At 43.3% G+C, this 22,317-nt stretch overlaps 1 protein-coding gene across 1 annotated transcript in view; it reads left to right on the top strand.

The window, feature by feature from the left end:
* The window catches only part of ABLIM2 (actin binding LIM protein family member 2), a 92,706-nt gene that overhangs the window by 57,850 nt on the left and 12,539 nt on the right, over positions 1-22,317 (top strand). The window contains exons 12-19 of the mRNA XM_054391421.1: positions 592-712; positions 2,446-2,544; positions 8,059-8,160; positions 9,448-9,501; positions 12,454-12,506; positions 13,182-13,308; positions 19,407-19,465; positions 22,079-22,133. Coding sequence (XP_054247396.1) covers positions 592-712; positions 2,446-2,544; positions 8,059-8,160; positions 9,448-9,501; positions 12,454-12,506; positions 13,182-13,308; positions 19,407-19,465; positions 22,079-22,133 — 670 coding nt within the window. The remainder of the gene's footprint in view (positions 1-591; positions 713-2,445; positions 2,545-8,058; positions 8,161-9,447; positions 9,502-12,453; positions 12,507-13,181; positions 13,309-19,406; positions 19,466-22,078; positions 22,134-22,317) is intronic.

Genomic DNA, 22,317 nt, shown 5'->3' with positions numbered 1-22,317 from the left:
TGCTAATGCCATGTCTGAGTGTTGCTGTCTCTTCCCTAGCTAGCACTGAGCATGGTGGGGTGTGGCACACTGGGCAAGTCAGACAACAGAGACACTTTCTGTGGTGTAGTGCAGACACCAGATGCTGATTTCTGTGTCCCCCGTAACTATGATGCATCCATTCACTCAGGTCCAAAGTGACCACAGGACCATCATGCTGACCTGCTCTCATCTCCCACCTCACCCCTGTTTGTTCAGAGGATTGTACAGTTCTGGAGCAACACTTTAGAGTGTTCTGTTCTTCTCACATTGTTGAATTTGTTGTGTTGTTTTAATTTCCTATGTGTGCTGACTTTGGTGGGAACAGGAGTGTTCTCTGACCCTTGGCAGAGCTCTTTTGGGCATGCTGGGAACAGGAATGTTCTCTGACCCTTGGCAGAGCTCTTTTGGGCACACTGCAGTGGAGGTGCCACCTCATCTCATTGAGATTGCATGGAGCCTCAGGAGAGCATCTCCTCCCAGCTGTACAGCAACATGCAAAATGGCACATTCTGCCTGCTTTGGAGGTTGTTCCCCTTCCCTGCTGACATGTATTTCCTCTCTTCCTCTCAGGGTGACCAAGATGACAGATCTTTCAAGCAGTACAGGACATCAAGTCCTAGCTCTGCCGGCTCGCTGGGCTACGGTCGCTACACTCCAACCTCCCATTCTCCTCAGCATTACAGCAGAGCAGGTAATTGAAAGCAGCCTCATTTATTCTCCAGGCTTTTCCACTACTTTGTCTTGTGCAGTAAGCAGAGTAGACTCTGCTAGGCACGGGTTTAAGGGTGGGCTATCAGTTCACTGCAGTGATTTAATTACTGTGAATGGAGAGTCCTGTGGGAAGAAGAGGAAAAAAAAAGGTATTTCAGGAATGAGCACCTAAGAAAATGACAACAGACAGGTGGAAAGGTGGATTTTTTGTGTGTCTGTAAACAGAAGGCAACAGTTTAAATCACTTAATCCCAGTCCCAGCCTGCCTGAAGCTACACATTCAACCCATAGCTGCTTCAAAGTGCAGCATGGCAGCAGTGAATGTAACACAGTCAAGAGGGGAATGGAGGGACTTCATATCCCTTTTTGTTATGGGTTATGGTCCAGGTCTCCTCTCCACAGTGCAGGAGCTGAAGGACTGAGTACTGGGTCTAATGGCTGGATTTTGAAGGCCAAGTTGCTTCAGTTGAGAAGCTTGTAGCAGTGGTGACTGGAGCTTTGGGCTGTAGTAGCTGTGTTGGTGCTCTTGTTGCACAGAGAGGAGAGCTCTTCTTCTTCTGATCTTTGCATCAGAGTTCCTCACAAAAGCCTGTTCATGTTTGGGCACTGTACAGAGTTTTATCCTTGGAAACAATCAATTAAATTGCTCAAAATTTATTCTAATTTTTCTCTATCATTTGAGTGGAGAACCCAAAGCATTTTTATTAATTTTTTATTGTCTTTTAATTTCATTGGGGACAAATTATGATTATAAACTAGTCTTGAAAACTGGCAATTTTTAATCTTTCCAGTGGAAATGAAAGTTTTATGAGTAGCAGAAACAGTTTTTGCAGGAATTGAATATTTATAGTACCTAAAGTCTTTGTCAAAGTGGAAATGAGCTTGGGTGTGAAAGATTTGTTAAAGAGAGGAAAGATCAGTCTCTGCTGAAGGGCTGTGTCTTACTGAAGCTTAGCTGCACACTGCTAAAGGAAGGAGGAAAGACAAAAGAAATTCCAAATTAATTCTAATATTTCTCAGCCCCATTGAAAATTCAGAAGGTAGTCATCATAACTTCCCCCTTTAACAGATGCTATTAGTCCTCCAAAATATGTTACGGAGGTATTATTATTACAACAAAACAAACAGAGAGGACTTGGGAGAATGTCTGTCAAAGTGTCTAATCAGGTGTCTAACTTTCAGAGCCAAAATAACTTCAGGATGTTTCTTCAAAGAGCTCAAATTAGCCCTGCCCTTGAGTGTCCTGGTGCCTTGTGAGCTAAACCCTGCCAGCGTGCTCTGAGGACAGTGAGGACCGGCCCCACTTGTAGCACAGCTCTCAGCAGTCAAGGCTCTCCCCACTTCATTCCATGAGCTCCATAATGAGCACACATCCTTCCCTCCTGCAGCTTTGGAGTATGCAGATTTTGCCCCTGAGTGCAGCCATGCTTTCTGTGGTGCCTTCTCTGGAATGTTTTCTGATGCCTTACGTTCTCAAAGCTTCACAGAGGGCTCTTTCTTGCTGTGGAAAGCCCATGGCCATTGGCCAACCACAGAGGGTGGCCACTCTGCTGTTTTTAGCAATAACCAGAGAAAGATGAAGTCTTGAACTGCATCTTCTAAGCATCAGGAGGAAAGTATTCCAGTACAGAAGGGAAAGCTGGCATGGTGGTTTGTGGCTTTCAGTAAGTGAGCTAAAGCCGTCTGTTTTCACTCCCTCTCTGTTGCCCCCAGCTGGTACTCTGAGTCTTGGTACCAGTAGCTGCATCTCCCTGCCCCAACACCCAAGCCCTACATCTGCATTCAGACATCATTACATCCCTTTCTTCAAAGGTAAGGTCCAGGAATGCAAACCCGTGCTGTGGTCCTGTAGATTTATTCAGCTGTGTTTCACTTCTATGTCTGTGCAAGCATGGCTTCCACTTGGGTAAAACTTGTCCTAATTTTGTGCAAGTGCTTCCTTGATGTACTGTGTAAGTTTGAGGGATGGGGTGAGGGTGGGATGTTTGATTTCCTGCTGGAGTGTTAAGTGTCTTTCAGAGGGGTGGAGGAGAGGAATTGGCTTTTATAATGAAAATGAAGGAAGAAATAGTTTAAAAGTCTGTTCTACAATGCATTGTTTACCTTTACCCTAATTTGGTGGTGCTAAATACATATTGTAACAAGCTTATACATGGGGTCTAGCATTGGGTGGTCAGTTACCTAACCTTCTACCCTACAGTTAGGTGTTCTTCATGTTCATTACCAACCATTATGCCAGATAAATTGGTGAAATCAATATAGCTGCTCTGATTAGCAAATAATCTGGGCCATCAATTATAAAACAGTAACTGAGTCTGTTCTCCATGCCATTGATTGTTTTTGCAGTGGATATTATCTTTTAATGACCTCCAGGTTATGTATCTGAGACAAGTACTGAGGAATACCAAGAACCTTTGAGGCAAAGGCTGGGGTTCTTTAGCCTGTTAGTTAAATACCATAAAGAGAAAACATTCAACTACCATGTGTATCTTCCCATGGGTCTGTCCCCGTCAGTGGCAATAATACAAGGAGGACACACAAATTGCAAGCATTTTTAATGCCAATTCCTTGGCTCTCTTGAACTGTTTGATTTAATAAAGCAAAACAGTTCTTGTCATCACAACCAAAGGAAGGGACCCTCTGCAGGAGCCAAAATTGCAGACTCAAGTGACTAGCAGGCACAAATTGCCTTTGGAAGAAAAGCGTCTTCATTGGGCCCTGATGCATCCAGAGAGAGTTCTGCCCACAGTGTTTTCACTGCTATGAACAGGAGCAGAACCAAGTGTAGGTCTTCCATGCACAAGGAAAAAAAAAATCTGATGAGACTAAACTCTCTGTTGTCTTTTTTAAACTCTACCTGCAGAGCTCCTTCCCACAACCACAAGCAGTCACCCACCTGTTTCTTGGAAGGCTGGCATGCAGCTGCTATGCTCAGAGGCAGTGCTTAAGCAGGTTTTTTGATCTGTCCTCTGAATTTGGATGATGTTATCCAGCCTGATGTACTGAGTAAGAAAAACCTCTTTTGTGTGCTGCACTGCACCATTTCACTCCATGGAAAGCTCTTATTCCAAAGCCTGCCTGCAGTTGCTTAGCAGCACTCCTATTCAAATGAGTTTCTGTGCTACCTGCTGGTGCTCAGAGCAGCAGCAATTACTTACTGCTGCTGTTGGGAAGAAGAAATCCTCAAGTGGCAGCTCCTTGTGCCCAAACAATTATTAGGGGTGCAATTTAAACGATAATATTTGGCAATCCTGCAGCACTTTCTATCAAGGAGCTAAAATATTTTGCAAGCAGTATCTTGGGGTGCCTCTCAGCACTGCTGGGAGGCAGGCAGAATTGTCTGTCACTTCCCTGTACAGGTAATCCTGAGCCCTGCAGAGCCTGTGTAGATTATTCACTGTTACACACTGAGTTAACATCACAGTCCACAAGGAGGCAAAAGATTTGCCCTCATCCTCTTCAAGGTCTCTGAATTTTTTTTCTAGGAGTTGCAGACTTTTTTTTTTTCCCCCCTTACCTGGAGAAGCCTTTGGAGGATGTCAATGTGCTATTTTTTTCTCTTTAACATTGGTTAGTGTGGGAAGAGGAGGATTGTACCAATAGTTGCTTTGTATCCAAACCAAGGTTAATGCTGCCACTTCAGTTGTTAAAAAGTGGCATCACATTCATTTATAAATAAAAATGAAAAATAAAAACTTGATTAGATCCAAACCTAACACATTGCTGAGAAGCAATCTTTGTAAAACCAGCTCTCTACAGTGGTCATATTAAGCTTCCAGGAGATAAATGTTATTACCCCAGGGGATAAATGTTATTACCTCAGGGAAATTAAACCAGAATCTTCCTTTTGACTTCACTGAGGTTGCATCATATCCTTCCTGAGAATGATGTGGGTTTGGTAGTGGTTTTTCTCCCTTCAGTACACTGTAGTCTAGCTCCCATGAAGCCAGCAGGGTGAGCTCTTCTTTTTCAGGCAAATGATTTGGTTGTGCTCTTTTAAGGATTTTTATCTTCAGAATAAGTGCTTTGGTAGCCTCACTTCAAGAAAGCTTCACAGTTCATGCCCTTGCAAATCACAGGGTGTGATATCCTCCCTACCTGCACTTGGTGTAACTCTTCCTCTGGAGATGGTGGAGTCAGTGAGTGGCCAGGCCATGATGAGCCCTGCTGAAAAAATTCTTGCTTAAAACATGGTGGAAAGTCTCTTGCCTTTCTACTACAGGAGCATAGCTTCCAAAGTCCATTTATTTGGCTTTGAAAGCTTGAGAGGAATTAATCCTCCAACTTCAAAACAACTTTGTCTGGCTTGATGCAGTGTGCAGAGATATGAAAGGATCCAGTTTCAGGAGGAGGCTTTGACATGTCCCTCACTAGGTCAGTGGTATCTGTTTGTTGTTCAGTCCTGAACTTAGACAGCTCTTGCTGTAACTTGCTATCAAGTTTCCCATCCTCCCAGATAAGATGAAAGCTGACTAGGAAGGAGATATAAACAGCATTATACTTCTCCTAACAATCCCTTGAAAAGGGAGCATGGGCTGAGCCCTGGTCAGTTGGCTCCACATACACAGGGTTAAAAGAGCAGCCTACCCCATCAGCAGCCAAGAGACACAAGGAAGTTTTTGTGGTTGACACTCAAGTTCAAAGTAAACCTTTCCAGCTTCTCTCCAAATTAAACAAAATCCAGAGGAGAGTTCATGATTCTGTTTTTTTAGCTCTACACTGGGCAGCAGAGCAGATCACAGCCTGTGGTGGAAGACAAAATCAGAAGTTTGAAAACGTGCTCTGTCTGGTAGCTTTATTCTCTCTGGGACCTTATTTGAAGTTGTTCTTCCATGTATGCCAGGCAAAGCTTGAAAGAGAGAAATTCTTGGCAAAGCCTCATTTTGGAGATTTTAATTCTAGGCTGGATTAAATGACTGTCTGTAATTCCCACTCATGAACTTTCTCTCTGGCTCTTTAGTTTGCTTTTATCATTAAGTACTTTTTTATATTATGGTATATAAAACATGTGAAGTGCAACAGCTCTCAGGTCCAAACCCGTGGCAGAATGACAGTTTAAATGTGTATCAGCTTGTGTCAGCAGGCTGCACCAAGAAACTTTTCCCTCATTTCATCCTTAGTGCTTCCCTTTTGTGCAAGGTAGGGGTGATGACTTTGCAAACTGCTCCACACAGATGATGCTGACATTGAGCAGTTTGCAGATTGGCTGTCCCCTGGTGCTTGCACTTGCATCCTGTTCTCTTCCAAGACTATTCCTCTTAATGTATGCTTCCTCCTGACTGCTTGCTGGCACTTTGCCCTGTCCCTGAAGAACAACTCTCTGCGTGTGCACAATGCCAGCACCGTGGGGGTCACTGCTCAGGGAAGTGGGTTTTTTTTTTATGCAGCTCATATATGAATATATTTTTATATATTCATACTATATGATTAATGTATCACTTGAAAGGAAATTAGAAATGAATACACTGCAAAAAATCATTTGCAAACCTTCCTTTGCTTTTTAAATCAAATGAGTACAGTAGTCACAGCACGCTGGAATGAACACCACAAGCTTTTGGGAGTTGTAAGGAACCTTATTTGAGCAAGTGTCTACCACTGCTCTTGGCATTCAAACTGGGAGTAATGTTGGGGCTTCTTCCATGTAGAAGGGATGGGCAAGCATCTGGGCAGCAAGAGCAGAGAGGGAATTCACACCTGAGCAGTGAAAACCTGTCCCCACTGCTCTCCTTCCAAGAGCAAATCCAACACCAAGAAACCGAATGACATTTAGTTCCTTGTCTGAGGACAAGCTGATGGCAAACTGGGAGTGATTTTAAGTAGCTCCCTAATTCTTGCCTTACTTTTTGGAAGCACCATAGGCTATCAGCATGGGCAGCTGGGATCTGCACTTCTCAACTGCTCAGATCACATTTTTTTCGAGGAGAAGTCACTGCTAATGAGTACAAAGTGGGTACAGCTGACTAGTTTGGGAGTTTTAATTTTTCACCAACTGTGGAAATGGCAGACACAACATTTCAGGTGGATTAGTTGGTATCTCCTCATGCAATACCCAGCATGCTCTCCCGGCCTTGGCTGGCTTGGTTCTGCTCCCACTGAGCTCCGTGGCACTACCCAGTTGACTTTGGTGGTGCATGTCAAGGCTGGCTTTGGTGACAGACCAGTGGCCATGCATCCACTGCTTGTCAGCAGAGGCAGAGATCGCTTCCCTGTGTGTATAACTGTCCATGGCCTGGACACTTATAATAATTCAGTAGATTTATGGCTATAAAACCTGCCCTCCCCGAAGGCAGAACTCAAGTTACAGATACAGCACCCTGAGCTGCTGCCCTTTCTTTACCCCTGCAGAATTTGCTATAATTTCATCATTACTGGCCATTAAATTTGTGCTCCATCCACACTAAACCAGTAACAGCGAGTTAACAGCCCTTTTATGTTGGAGTAAATGTCATGTCTGGCTTCCAGTTGCTTACAGTGCTGTAAATGAAGCGGATTTTACAAGTCCCAAAAAAGTAGAGCTTTACTTTTTTGTTTGCCAAGCAGCACTATAATGCCATAGAATGCGCCTCGGGGAGACCAGCTGAGAGGGAATGAGGGGCATTTCGTGAGCATTTGACAAAACAAGTATGGAAATACAGAATCAGTATGGAAATGGGGGTCAACCTGATGTATTGCCTTGCAATTTGGGGATGTGGCTATGGCATTATAGACCCATGACTTGATAATCCAACCTTGTCTGCATACATCAGAAATGCTGTGGCATGTTACTTGTGGGAAAAGTTTGCAAGTAAGGACCAAATTTTGACATCTGGTTTTGTCACTGATGGATTCAGGAATGTTTGGCTTAGCTGTAACATCTGGGTTTTGGTCTAGTCCTGCTCTCAGATAATTTAAACAGTACAGAATGATTTCATTTCTGGTTTCAGGGGCAGGCCATGAGCCATAGCATTACACTTTTAAAACCCTTGATTGATAGATGCTTCAGTTGAAGCTATGTGAGACACATTACAAGATTGTTGAATGTCCTTATCCTTTTTTTTTTTTTTTTTTTTTTTGGTTCTCTGCATTGAAAAGTTGTGAAAAAAGAAGTTTCAGTTTCCAAGTGGGGCAGTGCCATCTGATATTGTCTTATCAGATATTCATTACTGATGAGATTTTGGGAGTCTGAGCCAATACACTGGGCTGGAAATTAATGGCTTTTACAAACCCCTATACGTTTCAAACTGTTGGATTACCAAGTCATTCTCAACAAGCTTTTATGCTTGAAATACTCTACTCTGCTTTCCATTTTTTTTCTTTTATCTGCTTTCTTTGCTCTTCCCCTTGGAGGCAGTGAAAGTGGCCGGAGCACTCCAAGCTTATCCATGTACTCAGACAGCAAATCTTCACCTTCTGTCTATCAGCAGGCTCCTAGGCATTTCCATATTCCAGGTAGGCATTTGCTGCTTAGCTTTTGCTCTTCAATTGCTGGCACCTGTTTATCCTCTTCTGAATGTTTTTGGATTTGTTTTTTTGCATTGATTTGAGGATTTTGATCTGCAAAAGAAGAACATGTCTGAGAAATGAAGATCTGTTACCTGTTAAGCTCTGTCTCAGAAATAAAGGAGTTAGGGAGCTGTGTGCTTAAGTGCCTATATAGAAAAACCTGTGCTAGAGGAGGCACAAAGTGATAAATGTTATTAAGCCTACAAAGATACAATTATTTATAGTGCCATGGCTGTATAGGTCTGCTGAATTTGTATGCAGCCGGGAAGGCTGAGGAGGTTTTTGGGTTTGCATTTTTCCTTATTCCTCTAATTTCTGAGTTAACAGGTCATATTAACATAGGCTTTAAATGTAGCTGCAAGTCTTTAAGACTTTGAGAATCTCACCATGGCTGTGCCTTTGCACATCTGCTATGAAGTTTTCAGGTTCACATTCAGTCAACAAGCACATTAAATTCAGGTCCACACTGGTTAGCCTTTTTGACTGCCTGAGCACATCTACCTGTTCAATGGGACACTTTGTTTATTTAAGTTCAGCTTCTAGGCTGTTGTAATTTTTATCAGCTTTATCTGTCCAGAGCTGTGGTACCAAGTAAATCTGATGCCTGTACAACGTGATGGATTGGGCTAGATGATCTTCAGAGGTCCCTTCCGACCCTTACCTTTTTATGATGATATAGGAATCCTGGACCATGGCTCTGGGCACTTTGAAATAATTCCTGGAAGGCCAAGGTAGCTCCACAATACAAAACAGACAAACTGTAGGCTTTGCAGTAAGAACACTGAGCACTTCAGTTGCAAACATCTGTACCTGAACATCTACACTTCCTTCACGGTTCCTGGAGACAGTCCCTTCCCAAGTGTGACTGTTAGAGCAGGCTGGTGTCCAGGAGTTTTATCTGAAGCAGTGACAAGTGTAGCCTGTGGAGTATGCAGTGGTGGTGCAAATGTAACCACCTACATTTCAGCAAGTGGATGACATTCAAGGTGTCTTAAAGCATTTCAAGAGACTTAGAGGGAATCAAATTGCATAGGCAGGGACAGCTAATGTTTGAAATACATGAAGATGATGGATAAAGCTTCACTCTCTTGCATGAATGACAAAGCACTGACTGAGTATGGTGTACTTGCTGGTGTGTTTGCATCTTTAGTGCTGTTGAGAGGAGACAAGGGCAGCTGGTCTGAACTGCTTGCTTACTCTTTTCTTCTTTCCTTTCTCTTTGCTCTTCCTCAGACACTGGCGTAAAAGATAACATCTATAGGAAACCTCCTATCTACAAACAGCATGGTACAGTCTGCTTTTCTCTGTTGCTCTTTTCCCTGGGTGGCTTTGCAAACAAACACATACTGACTTCCAAATTAGTTTGCTGCATTCTGTGTTTTCATTCTGGCCCTATGGTCTCAAACAGAAAAGGAAAAATGTAAGATGAAAATGAAGTAACATTTTGTGCTGTCCAAGGAAGGATGCAGTGAGTAAGCTTCACTGATTTACACAAGCTGATGCCATGCCTCTGATGTCCTGTATCCTGGCTGTGTCTTTTCACTTTACAGGTATTTTTGGTTTCCAGACAGGATTTTAAGCAGTAGCTTTTAATTTTTTACTTTCCCATCCATCAAATACTCCAAGTCTGGATTATGTCAGTTTTACACTGCTGTAAGGAGTTGCTCCTCATAATCACTGGAGTGAGCAGCACATAATTAAATTAGCAAATCAGCCCTGGCTGTAGGTTAACAAGGATAGATGTTTTAAACTCTCTTTTATAGATGATAGCTGTTCTGCAGGGTTGGGTTGAAAATAAGTGTTCCTTGTTGTCCTGCAGAAGAACAAAACCAGAGTTTACTGTAGCTCACAAAAAGCCCCAAACCAACCAAACAAGACCCCCAGCAATTAATTAAATGAAATTTACCTTTTGTTCTGGAAGAACTCCTGGCTAAAGCATGAACACATGAGCAGCTGATGATTCAGCTCCTCAAGCTAAGGGGACACTGAGCTAATAGATGCTGAAAAGGAGCCAGAGAACATTCCTTCATTGAAGAGACCACGTTTGAACAAACAAGCACAAAAATGTTCTTTCAAACAAAAAGTGCAAGAAGCTCTTCTAAAACATTTGGCTTTGAAAGGTTTCAGTTACAGCAGTCCCCAACAGATTTGCTGTGGCTACAGCTTCTGTGTTTCTATTATAAACACCCAACCTCAGAATGTGGGGGGGGAAGAGGTGGAAAAATGGAACATGCAAGGGGTTGGAAAGTGAGGAGTGGGGAAGCCTACATGATTGCTCTTTTGTGTATGTTCATTGTTCAGAAGTATTTGAACATCATTCAGAACATGAAGGAGAAAAGGAAGGGGTTTGTTCTTTGGCAATATTGGCACTGATCTGTTTGAGACATGCAGTTCACACTGGGCTTCACAGCAGGACTGAGTATCCCTTGTTGTGGTGAAGCTAATGCTCGGCACTGATGAAATTCAGGCCACTTGGATTTCTCTGCCAAGGATGTGTTGTATAAAGCCCTCCCAAGAACATGGGAGGGGCAGCCCTTTATGGCCCCCATTGATTCTGGTTGCACTTCTCTCCATCTCTTTGAAGTCTGATGCTCAGCATCCCACGGAATGTTTGAATCTCTGAATAATGCTTTGGATTAAACTGGGGTTTGGGGTTTTTTTTCTTTTTTTTTTTTTTTGCCTTTGGAAACATCTTTGTCTTGAAACAAAAACAGTTCCCAAAAATGCATCAGATTTTCTGCATGGATTTCTGATGTAGTGAGAGCAAGACACATGCTTACAAGCTGGAACAACTTGCTGACTGGTGATGTAGGGCATGGTCCCAAAATAGCAGTGAGCCAGGTTTCAGTCCTTCTTGCAGTGTAGGGAATTAATTCTTCATTTGTCAGATATGAATATTTCTTTATTTCTTGGAGAAGCAGCTTGCCATCTGGTCATGCACTGAAGCAGGCTGCCCAGGGAGGTGGTGCAGTCACCATCCTTGGAGGTGTTCAAGAAACCTGTAGATGATGCACTTCAGGGCATGGTTTACTGAGCACAGGTGATGTGGAGTTGTGAGCTGGGCTTGTTAATCTTAAAGGTCCTCTCCAACCAAAATGATTCTTGGGAAAATGCCCTCATCAGGATGCTCTCCGCTAACTCTGAAATCCCTGGGGATTTTCATAGTGCCATTTTTTTTATGACCCAGCTTTGTTTTGCCACACAGGTACAGATGCTCACCTCTAAGCCATAGGTTTTCTTTCCTTATTGCAATTTGTCATTTTTCTAGTATCACCTCCTCAAGCAAACCAGCTATGATCTGGATGTGAGCAACAGAACAGCACTGAAACGCTGCTGGTGGTGGTCTTTTGCCCTTGTTTAGATGCAGGGCAGATCACCTGCCAGTGTGCTGCCTAGGGAAGTGGAGAGGGCATTTCCAACAACTCAACTTGATCTCCTCCCCACTTCTGTCTCTGAGAATCTCATTAGAGCCTTAACTTTTGTGTTACCACACTGGATTTATGATTAATAAATAAGTTTTCTGACCAGACTGTGATGCATGAGGTTCTTGTGATGCCTTTTTGCAGACAAAGCTCTTTGCTGTAATGACTTCTCCTGGGTTTAAGATTATGTTAGATCACTGCATTACTCCAGCTTTGTACCATCAAATCTCTCCCCAAAACAACACAGAGTGATACCAAGGCAACTAAGACTCAAATTGTGGGAAATTTTCTGAAATGGTGTGAAATTGGGCAGAAGAATCTTTCTGTAAGATTCTGAGGTGGTTGAAACAATTCCTCAGGGGCATAAAAAGATAAGGAACACCACACTGTGTGGTTGGGAACCCTCTAATGAATAGCTTTTAGGGCTTAAGGTTTTAGTTTTCTTTTCAGCAAGTTGGAAGGTGAATTTTAGAATCTGACACGGCATCTTTTACAGGTTTCATGGAGAGGTAATACCAAATTTGTTCCTATCTTCTTTACTATCATCATTGCCCATCCTTTTGGGGAATGTAGGAGGCCCAGGCATGTAGACCACAAAATATCTGCACTTTCATGGCCAAAGTAGCACAGAAAATGACTGCACTGCTTACATCAAATTTCCTACCCAGCTCTGGTTTGGTTCTTTTCAATTGATTTTTTTTTTTTCCCCTCTTAAAAGTATTTGGAAAATAACCACATTTAAAACAGAGCAGGTGGGGGGGAGGGGGGAAGATTGATGTCATCTATTCTAATTTTTATAATGAACTTAATCTTCCAGCAGCAAGAAGATCAGAAGGGGAGGATGGCAGCTTGGATCAAGACAGCAGGAAGGTAATGATCAGAAGGAATAAAAGGAAGTTGTTTATTGATCTTCCTTGAAGCAACTGTTGCTTAAAATGTGATCAGACACAGAGGTGTCCTTGCACGTAAGGGAAAGAATCATTACTACTTTTGGGTCTTCCCAACAAGATCAGTGTAGAATCAGATAATGGTTGGGCTTGATGATCTCAAAGGTGTTTTCCAACCAAAACAATTCTATGATTAATCTCTCACCCAGAGGGTTCAGAATCTGCATTCTACAGTGAAGAAGAAGTACTGAGATGAAGAACAATGAGCTCATGAATGTTCATACAGTCTCAATACATACACAGGTGATTCAGCTGAGCCTGTGGATGCTTTAGGGGCATCTTAATGTATAACAAAAACGTTACCATCAGATGAATAAAAGTGACATAGCACCAGACTTGGTGGAGTTAGATAATGGCTGGGCTTGGTGATCTTAAAGGTCTTATCCAACCAAAAGAATTCCATGACTCTACAGTCATCTAAAGGGGGGCACAGTGGGCTGCTTCACTAACAGAGCAACTGGAAGTCAGCAGTTTTGGGTAGTTGTGGTGGCTCGGGCATGCTGTAGTCAAGTTCAGTCAGTTCACAAGACTTTCAGATGGGTGAAGTGCATTCAGATCTTAAATCCTGAATCTTCTAACAGGCTTTTACTCTCCCCAGCTAAAGACCAGCTGGCTTATTCTGAAGGGGGATGTGGACACCAGGACTAACTCCCCGGACCTGGACACACGATCCCTGTCTCTCACTGCTGGAACTGACCGAGAGGGCTCCACGGCCGGCTACTCCCGTGAGTGCTGCACCCCACAGCCCCTGGCCTGCCCTCACAGCAAGGTGACCCTGCTGCAGCCTCATCCACAGCTCCCTACCTGGCCTGCTGCTTTGTTTCCCTATCCTAATTACATCTCTTTGTCAGTTCTGCTTTGCTGTGGTGGGTTGAAAATTCCCCCCAACATTAAATTGCCAGACCAGCCCAGCTGGAAGCAAATGAAGCTGTATTTACCACCCAAACTATAATCTACAATGAAATGCAGGGAATATGCACAAAATATACAGTAGTTACAGTATTTCCAGGTATTTACAATTTATAAACAGCACAAGAACCCCCCTGGCCAAAAACCAGGGGAGCTAATAGCTTTCCCTTCCCTGCTCCCCTCCTTACTCCCCTGGACACAAAGGGACAAGAGAAGGAGCAGAGAATTGTTTTGTTAGGCTTAGCCAAAATAAAGCAATGCAACCAAGGTCAGCAAAGAGCCAGCAGAAGTACAAGTTAGTGTCTCCCAGAGCAAGGAAGCTGAAAAGAGAGAGAAAGATGACATATACAACCCCACTTTATTGAGAGTGTGTCCAATGGGATTGTTTAGGGTTTTTCATTATTTTCCTTTTTACACCCAGGGTGATTTATTTACATTCTACCACTTTTCTGTTCAAGATCTGTGGAAAATTTTAAAGGTACAGCCTAAAACCACCACATTTGCTGTGGCTCATGAGCATTCAGTGCCTTCAGACTGGGATAGTGAAGCCATTTACAGTTTCATTTTTAGGAGCAGAAAAGCTGTGCTTGTATACAGAAACTGTCTCTGAAGAGCAGAGGTTCCTTACCACCAAAACTTGCCCCTCATTGATACACAAAAATATAAGAGACTTCTCAGAAGGCTCTTGTCAATGATGCCCAATGACAGGAAAAGGGGCAGGGAGGGTAACTTGAGGCATAGGAAGTTCCATGTAAACATGAGGAAGAATTTTTTCCCTGTGAAGGTGACAGAACACTGGAGCAGGCTGCCCAGGGGAGTTGTGGAGTCTCCCTCTCTGGAGATATTCAAAACCCACTTGGATGCGTTCCTGTGTGATCTGCTCTAGGTGACCCTGCTCTGGCAGGGGGCTTGGACTGGATGAGCTTTCAAGGTCCCTTCCAACCCCTAGCATTCTGTGTGATTCTGTGGGGTTTTTTTCTGTTTTCAATAGGATGACAGTATTAAGGCAGCTTTTTGACTTGTCCTAGCACTACTCCTTGATACAAATGATGTGTTTTAAATATTTTAGAGCCATCTCTTCTCTATCATGATCATAAACACTTCCCTCCAAAGATTAACTTAGAATAATCATTTTATTTTTGGTATTGCTCACAGTTACAACATCACAGAAACCTTCCAGGTGGAATAATGTGGTACTGTTGTTACTAAATACTGGTCTGAAGCTCCTGTGCCCGTGCTAGCTGCCAGGACCAAAAGCATGTGCTGCACACTTTCTCACTCCACATTTTGGCAAGTCAGAAGCTGAAGTGGTCACCAGAATCGAGTCTGAATTTTAGGCTACATAAGTGGCAAAGAAAAAATAGGTTTGATGTATTTGAGCAAAGGGTCATTCCTGTCCCTGCCTCCTCCACTTTGCACCATCCAGCAGCAGCAGGTCATCTGGGGTAAGCAAGCTGGGGAAGCAGTTTTCCAAAGGAATGCATCCAATGCGAGGCACGTCTGGCAGCAGGGCTGGGATGTCAGCCTTGTGGGCAGTTTGGTAATGTGATAGCTGGCTCCATCAACTTATATTAAGGAAATTATGGCTTAGCTATGCAAGGAAGAGGAAAAACAGATGCTACAAAGTCTGTCACAAGGCTGTAACAAGATAAAGAGAAGTTATTTTGGATCATCTGTCTCACTGGGGTAGCTTGAAGGGATTTGATTCCTTAATCCCCACCAGAAATTGCACACGTGTGTACAAGGTGTTTTGCAGCATTTCCCTGTGCAGGGCAGACCAAGTCTGACCACCTCACACACCTAGCATCTATAAATCACTGCCCAGAAATGAAAACCTAAGCCTTTCATTGTAATACACAGGTTGGGAAGCTGTCTGGAGTTCATCTGGTGCTTTTCTACCGATATACTGAGAGAAAAGTCCTTGCATGCAACTTCTAAGTAGGAAGAAGTGTGGAGCAGACCAAGTACTGTGTGATCCAGGATCAGGCTATGGTGCCAGCTTCTCTCCTGAGAATATTGCTAGACCTGTCAGTCTTGTATGCATTTCTGTTACCTTGAGAATGTGGAGCTATTAAACCCAGAAATGCTCAAGATCGATGTCACCTCTCTGCCAGTGCCACACAGATTGTGTAGTTCATCTTCCTTTGCCTTTTGTGAATGTTTCTCTGTCTCTCATGAAAATTGGCCCTATGAGCAGCTACACAGAAATTACATTGAGGAAGTTTTCCTGATGTTTTCACCTTTTTCCCCCATTACTTTATGATTTTACTCATATGACTGACCCATGGACATCCTAAGTAGTTCCTTCTCTACTCAGTGTTTCCCTGTTCAGTTCTGAGGACCTGCAGTCTGTCACATGCCCCCCTGGCCATGGAAGAGCAGCTTCTGTTTCTTGCACTTATGGCTGAGAATTCTGACATTCAGCCCCATCTCTTGGGCTGTATCTGAGTGAGTATCAGAGAAAGTAAACTTTTTGAGTGTAGGTTTGGTGCCAGGTGGTTACATGCAGGGTGGAGGGAGTTAGCAGGCATCAGACTGCAAATCTCTGGTGATGTGTCCAAACACAGTGAGCAAAGAGCCCTGAGTTCACCTGTCCAGCCTCCAATCAAACCAGAGAAGGGTTTTTCTGCTCTAGAAGAGACTTAGCCACATGACATTAAGCACATCATTATGAAGCTTCTATTTAGAGTGGAGCTTGCATCTCCTTACATCCACCTGTGTAAATATGTCCTGTTTCTGCATGTGTAGGTTTTTAATAGTTAATCATTTACTATAATTCACGATTTTAAATGCCAGGTATTTAGGAGAGCAGAGTGAGCTGTGTAGTCCTTGCTCCTCAGGTGTCCCTGACATTCTGAGAGGCAACCTCAGAACATCCAGGTTAGAGTGAAGGTCCTACTGGGAGAAGCAGGAGCTGTAGCCTTGCAGGGAGTAGCTGATGTTCAGGTGGTGCCTAATGAGAGGGAGAGATGGCTTTCTCTTGGCCAGTTACTCCAGAAGATGGACTGCAACAGTACCACTGCAGCTGGAGGAGATGATGAGCAGGATGTGCTGCTTGGCTTTTACTGAAGCATTTTTCCTTTCTATTAATATATATATATATATATATAAAGCAGCAGCAAAATAAAGCACGTTTAACTTTGTGGCTAAGTTCACAGGAAACAGAAGCTGAGTGAAATGCAGCTCCTGTTGGAGTCAGTAGGTCTCGATAGCTTGTTTTGGGCTGTTCCAGCTGGATCCTCCTCTGGGATTTCTTCCAGCCAGCCACACGATGTCGCTTGTGCCCGTGGCTGGCTGCTGGCAGCCTGGCAGGCAGCTCCTGCGAGCTGTGGCTCGTTTCAGGCTGCTCTTTGCCGTAGTGAGCTTTTCCTTCCTAACTGAGTAGTGTTATTTGGCAATAGAACACAACTGTCTCGTCCATCTTCTCTGTAGCCAAGAGGCCAAAAGACTGAAGTCCATAGTGGTGTTCAATGGCAGCATCATTTTCCCAGGCATGTTTGGGTGCAGATGTTCAGTCTCACAGCTGTCACACTCTTTGCCCTCTGGTGTCACTGCCATGCAGATAACAGGCAGTGGTAAGTTTCTAGTTTCCAAGGTGGAATAGCTAAGTGATTCACCTAATGCAGTATTCATCACTATGACCCTGTATCAGACATGGAAACTCCCTGTGGGGCTGAAAAGAAGAATTCTGCTCATTGTTTGTAGCACTCCTCAGATGGTGGTTGATTATGCTTCTGAAAAAATCTCTTGTTTTTATAAATTATCTTAATTTTATTAACTTAAATAAATCAGGTTTATCAAACCTTCTTTCCAGCTGGGAGCTTTCATTGCCCTAGTTGTCCTGTAGGCCACTGCTCTGATGGAGTTGATTTAACCCACTTGAACACTGATGAACAAGAACAGGACAAAGGATTCTTCCAGGATCTCCTGACACTCCTGTTGCTACTATTATTGCCATATCTTATGTGCCTCAGGACAGACATTCCCAGTTTTTTGCTTTTTTTTTTTTTTTTTTTACACTTGCATTAGCAGCTCAAGGTCATCTTGTGGTCAAGCTCTATATCTAAGCCTGTCTCCTTCCCCATCGTTTCCAAATTATGAGCTCTCAGTTTCAATAGCAGAAGTTCGGGGTATTTATTAGTCCCCAGGTGCATGGCTTTTCCCATGCACTGTTAAATTTTATCCCATTTCTCTTACTCTAATACTCAAGGTTATTCCAGTTCTTTATGATATTCCAATCCTTCTGTTGGCAGTGCTTTATAACTTAGTGTAGACAGCAAAGTTTATTAGCCCATTACTATTTTTGGTGTCCAGCTGATTAGTGAAAACATGAGGCACCTGCAATTCAACACCAGCTCACACTGACACTTTTCTCTCCCAGCTCTGCTTGGTTGTCACTCTGCATTTCTCACATTGCAGTGTTTCCTTATTGCACTATAATTGCTCTGATAAACTCCATCCTCTCCAGGTTTGCATTTGATTCCACATGCAGCCAAGTAACACTCTTCGATGCCACATGGGATGAGATCTAGGAAGATTTATGTTGTGCAGAAGTCATTTCTCTTAACAAAGAAAGCTACCAAGCAACTCTGGAAATGTACCTTTAACTTATGTCAAACCAATTAAAATCTGTGTGAATGTAATTGATTTTTCTGTTTATTTTGATAGCTCTGTTCACTCTTTCCTTAAGTTTTCTTGTTGGAAGCAGACAGGTAGCTCATTATTTTTTTCCCCTCTTAAATAGAAAAAACACAGCTGTTCTCCAATGGTAAGAGGTACTGCACTTGGAATTCAGTGTGAGCTTATTGCTCCGTGTTGAAGTCCATCAGGTGCTTTGAATTCTGTCATGGCTGTGGTCCACTGACATCCCCTAATTCCATTAGCTTTCCCTCCATGCTCAGCACTCTACCTTTCATTCCTAAAAATGGATTTGGAGTCCTCCTTAGGCCACCTTTCACCTCTGCTGTGTACTGACACAGCATAACTCCCAGTGATCCCATTTCTTCTTCCCTTGTTCTCTTTTTATTTGGATAGCGGGAGAGCCTTTTTGCTATTTGTTTTAGTATCATTTTCAGTGCTTAACTTAGCTTGACTCCTGGCAGCTCTCACTTGATCTCAGCACATGGTGAGCTCTTTGCTGAGCCATCTTTTGTTTTATTTCTTTCTGCATGCTTATTCCTAATAATCTCCTTGGGGAAGGATTATTAATCCAGTGGGGTCTGGATCCTCTTCCTGCGTTCCCCTCTGACATTTTTGACAGAGGGAAGCATTGTACATTCAGTTCTTTGAGCTAACTGACTTCTGTAACTCTTTGTATCAATTTATCACAGTTTCCTGCACTGGACTCAGGACTGTTTATTAGACACATGTTTGTTCATCTTCTGGTAAATTTAAACTGATTTGGCTTCTCACTTCTACACAGCATGATTTTTATTAACCAAAAACTAACCAGAAACACTTTTTTTTTTTTTTTTGTCCTTTCACTTGCCAAAAGCAACTTCCAAACTTTCTTCTTAAGACTCCCTATTAAAATTAAAACTTTTCAGTCATTTCATAGTGACCACTCACAGTTTGATCACCATATCTCATCTGGTTTGTTCATGGGAACGCCACTTTGATGATTTTGTCCATGTTAAAATTTTATTTCTCTTGAGTCTTCATGCTCTCGCTGGTTTACTTTATCCATATCTTCACTTATGCTTTTTTTCCAATCCCACTGGAATCACTAGAAATTGTTTGAAAGAAGGCAAAAAAAAAATAAACCAACCAACCAACCAAAAAAAAAACCCAAAACCCAAATACCCCTGTGGCTTTTTAAAGTGGTAGGATACCAACCCTTCTTTTTTTTTTTTCAGACTGTAAAAGATTTACCAAAAAAAACCCCAAATCCATCTGTATCTCATGTCTTTTGCAGGATTTCCATATTCCAAATCTGCTTCTCTACCTGGCTATGGAAGGAATGGCTTACATCAGGTAGGTGTCCATTGAAATGCATTCTCCAGACAGAAGGGTGTCATCCATAGGCAGCTCAGTGCCTAGCTGGAAATCTGCACAGTAGTAACACTTCAAAGGTGTTTTGGCTGCCAGCCCTGACAGATTCATAACCCTGTGTGGGTTACAGTTTGGCTGTCTGCAAGAGTAAGACAGACTGAGGCTTCTCCTTCTAATTGTATGTGTGATGAGCGTTAGGAATCTTGATTCTTTTCCCAAACCAAATAAAGGTCCAAAAGGTACAGGCTACACATATAAGTAGATCACAGCATAGCTTCAATTAATGATAAAGGGGGATAGGCCTCTAATTAGGCAAGTAGTAATCTCTGAGTAGCCCACAGCCTTTCTGGAACCATCTGATCTGTTTGTTTCCAGTGTGCATGAACATTTGCACATACATCTACACAGACAGTCATCACTCTTCCAAGGCAGGGAGGGAGCAATGCAGAGAGAACTACAGGCAGCAACCTAGAGAGCAAAATGCATAACCAAATGATGATCAGATCAGGCCAGGAGTTCTTTTTCTCATCTTTTTTTTCTAATTTTTGTAAGTCTCTGACACTGTGGCCTCTCTGGCATCCTGCTTTATGAGTTCTCTGTTCACAGCTTTTGGTTTTAGGTAGAAACCTGTTATGGCTAACAGTGCTGAACTGGCAGTACAGAGGTCCACATGCATGTACATTCTGAGGATTGATTTGTGTCTGAATTATGTGGGCAGGACCTTGTTCAAATTCCCTCCTTTTTCCAACAGAGGGTGTGAAAGCTGTACATGAGCAGGATTAATCTTCCCCAGTGATAAAAAAAGTGCAGGTCATTGGAAGAAGCTACAAGAAATCAGCTGTCAGGAAACAGCTAAATGAATTGGGGAAGGACTTTTTACAAGGGCTTGTAGTGGTAGGACAAGGGGTAAGATTTTGAGCTGAAAGAGGGAAGAAATTCATTACAGTGAAGGTGGTGAGACTCTGGAACAGGTTGCCCAGGAGGTTGTTGTCCCTTCCCTGGAGGTGTTCAAGGCCAGGTTGGATGAGGCCTTGAGCAACCTGTTCTAGTGGCAGGTGTCCCACAGCAGGGATTTTGGAACTAGATGACCTTTAAGATCCCTTCCAACCCAAACTATTCTGTGTCTCTATGAATTTTCCAGTAGCCAATGCAGTGTCCCTCCCTTTCAGTTAATACAGTAAGCCTAATTGTGCCTGCATGGCTTCAATACCAGACTGCTAGAATGCCTCTCTGAAGGCACCAGTGGCACTGCAAAGTTACTCAAATGAGATTTAAGGATTTGAAAGGGTCTAGATAAACCTGGACACACCTACAGGTCAACAACTTCTTTCTAGAAGACTGGTATCAGAATGACTGGTATCAGTAACTTGAAGATAGTGAGAGACCAGCCTGTGCCCAGTCACTGCGCTGGTGAGGCACTAAAGCCATCAGAAGGCTTCACACAGGTGAGGCCACAGCAGAGTCCACCAGCAGTGGAGTTGGCCATGCTTGTAGGCTGAGGCCATGCAGCGTGCCATGCAAGTGTGGCTGACGCCATGCAATGTGCCATGACACCAGCAGATGGCAGCATCGGTCCCACCGAAAGGCTCCAACCGCACAACCCAACACTAGGAAAGTCGAAAAGGTTGCTGATGGTCAAATCCTTGAGGCCAAAATTCTTCTCAGAATGGGTGTCCTCTGCCTGGATCGCAGCTTCATACCAGCTTTTGTGGTTTGTTATTTTTAATCAACCATCCCAGTGCTGCATAACAAAACAAACCAAGAAGGAAACCAAAAGGAGCCTTGCAGGTTATTGTGAGCATAGCTGTGAACATCCTTGGTACCCTGAAAGGCAAAATGAGTCTCGGGGAGGGACATGCCATGTAACAGAGCTTTTGTGATCTCCTGTCATGTTTTTCATCATAGCATTTGCCAGAAAAGGGGAAAGACAGAGAGTAGCACAAAGCTATGGCACATACACATGGTTCTGCCTGGTCCTAGTGGCATCAGCAGTGTGAAACAGAAAGCAGAATGAGGCAAGTTTCTACACAGCAAAGGTGATCTGTGACAATGGCAGTAAGACATCTCCATCACATGGAAAGGCATGTGACAATTTCAGCTTACCTGCCAGGTCTTCACGTGGGGATGGCTGGTGTCTTTTTGACACCTTTCTGCCTCATTGGAAGCTGTGAGGAATCAGAGCTCAAAAAATATCCAAAGGACTTAGGAATGAGGTGGGTTGATACGACTGCCATTGCCTCTCAGAGTGACATCCAAGCTCCAGCTTCCATTCACCTATGGGAGCTCACAGTGCGGGCAGCAAAGTGCACCTGTGGTGTCTCTGAGGACCCAGGCACTCCCTTGACACCCCATCCTCTTCTACAGGCAGAGCTCCACCTCTGCCCTTGTAGACCAGTGGGTGCTGTGAGCACTTGGGATGCCTGCTTTGAGCAGTTAGGTGATGTTCAAATGAAACTTTTTCTCTCTCACAAGGATCACAAGGATCTGTATTTTGATCCTGTGGTACGAGCTGTTTTTTCTCTCTTCTCTCAACAATGTGCAAAGTGGTTCTGGGATGTATTTTGCTGCCATGTTGCTTCTTTCTTTCTCTTTCAGCCTGAAAATATGAGCCAGTATGAAACGGACCAGGAGGCAAGCTGGGGGATGAAAGGTACATTGCAGTATCATTGCCACTCCACTTCAAGTTTTCATCCTGCAAAAAGAAACACCCAGTTGTGCCAGGCACACTCACTGTGTAAGCCAGTGGCACTGGCAGATGGATTTTCTGTAGTAACCCTTTGATTTCAAGGACTGTTGCTTTGGTGGCAGGCAGTGTTGTAGGCTGGGCATGTCTG

Source organism: Indicator indicator, chromosome 23, assembly GCF_027791375.1.
Source record: "Indicator indicator isolate 239-I01 chromosome 23, UM_Iind_1.1, whole genome shotgun sequence".
In the NCBI taxonomy this organism is placed as follows: domain Eukaryota; kingdom Metazoa; phylum Chordata; class Aves; order Piciformes; family Indicatoridae; genus Indicator; species Indicator indicator.
Note: the sequence above shows the minus strand (reverse complement) of the source record. Positions and strands in the feature narration are given on the sequence as shown.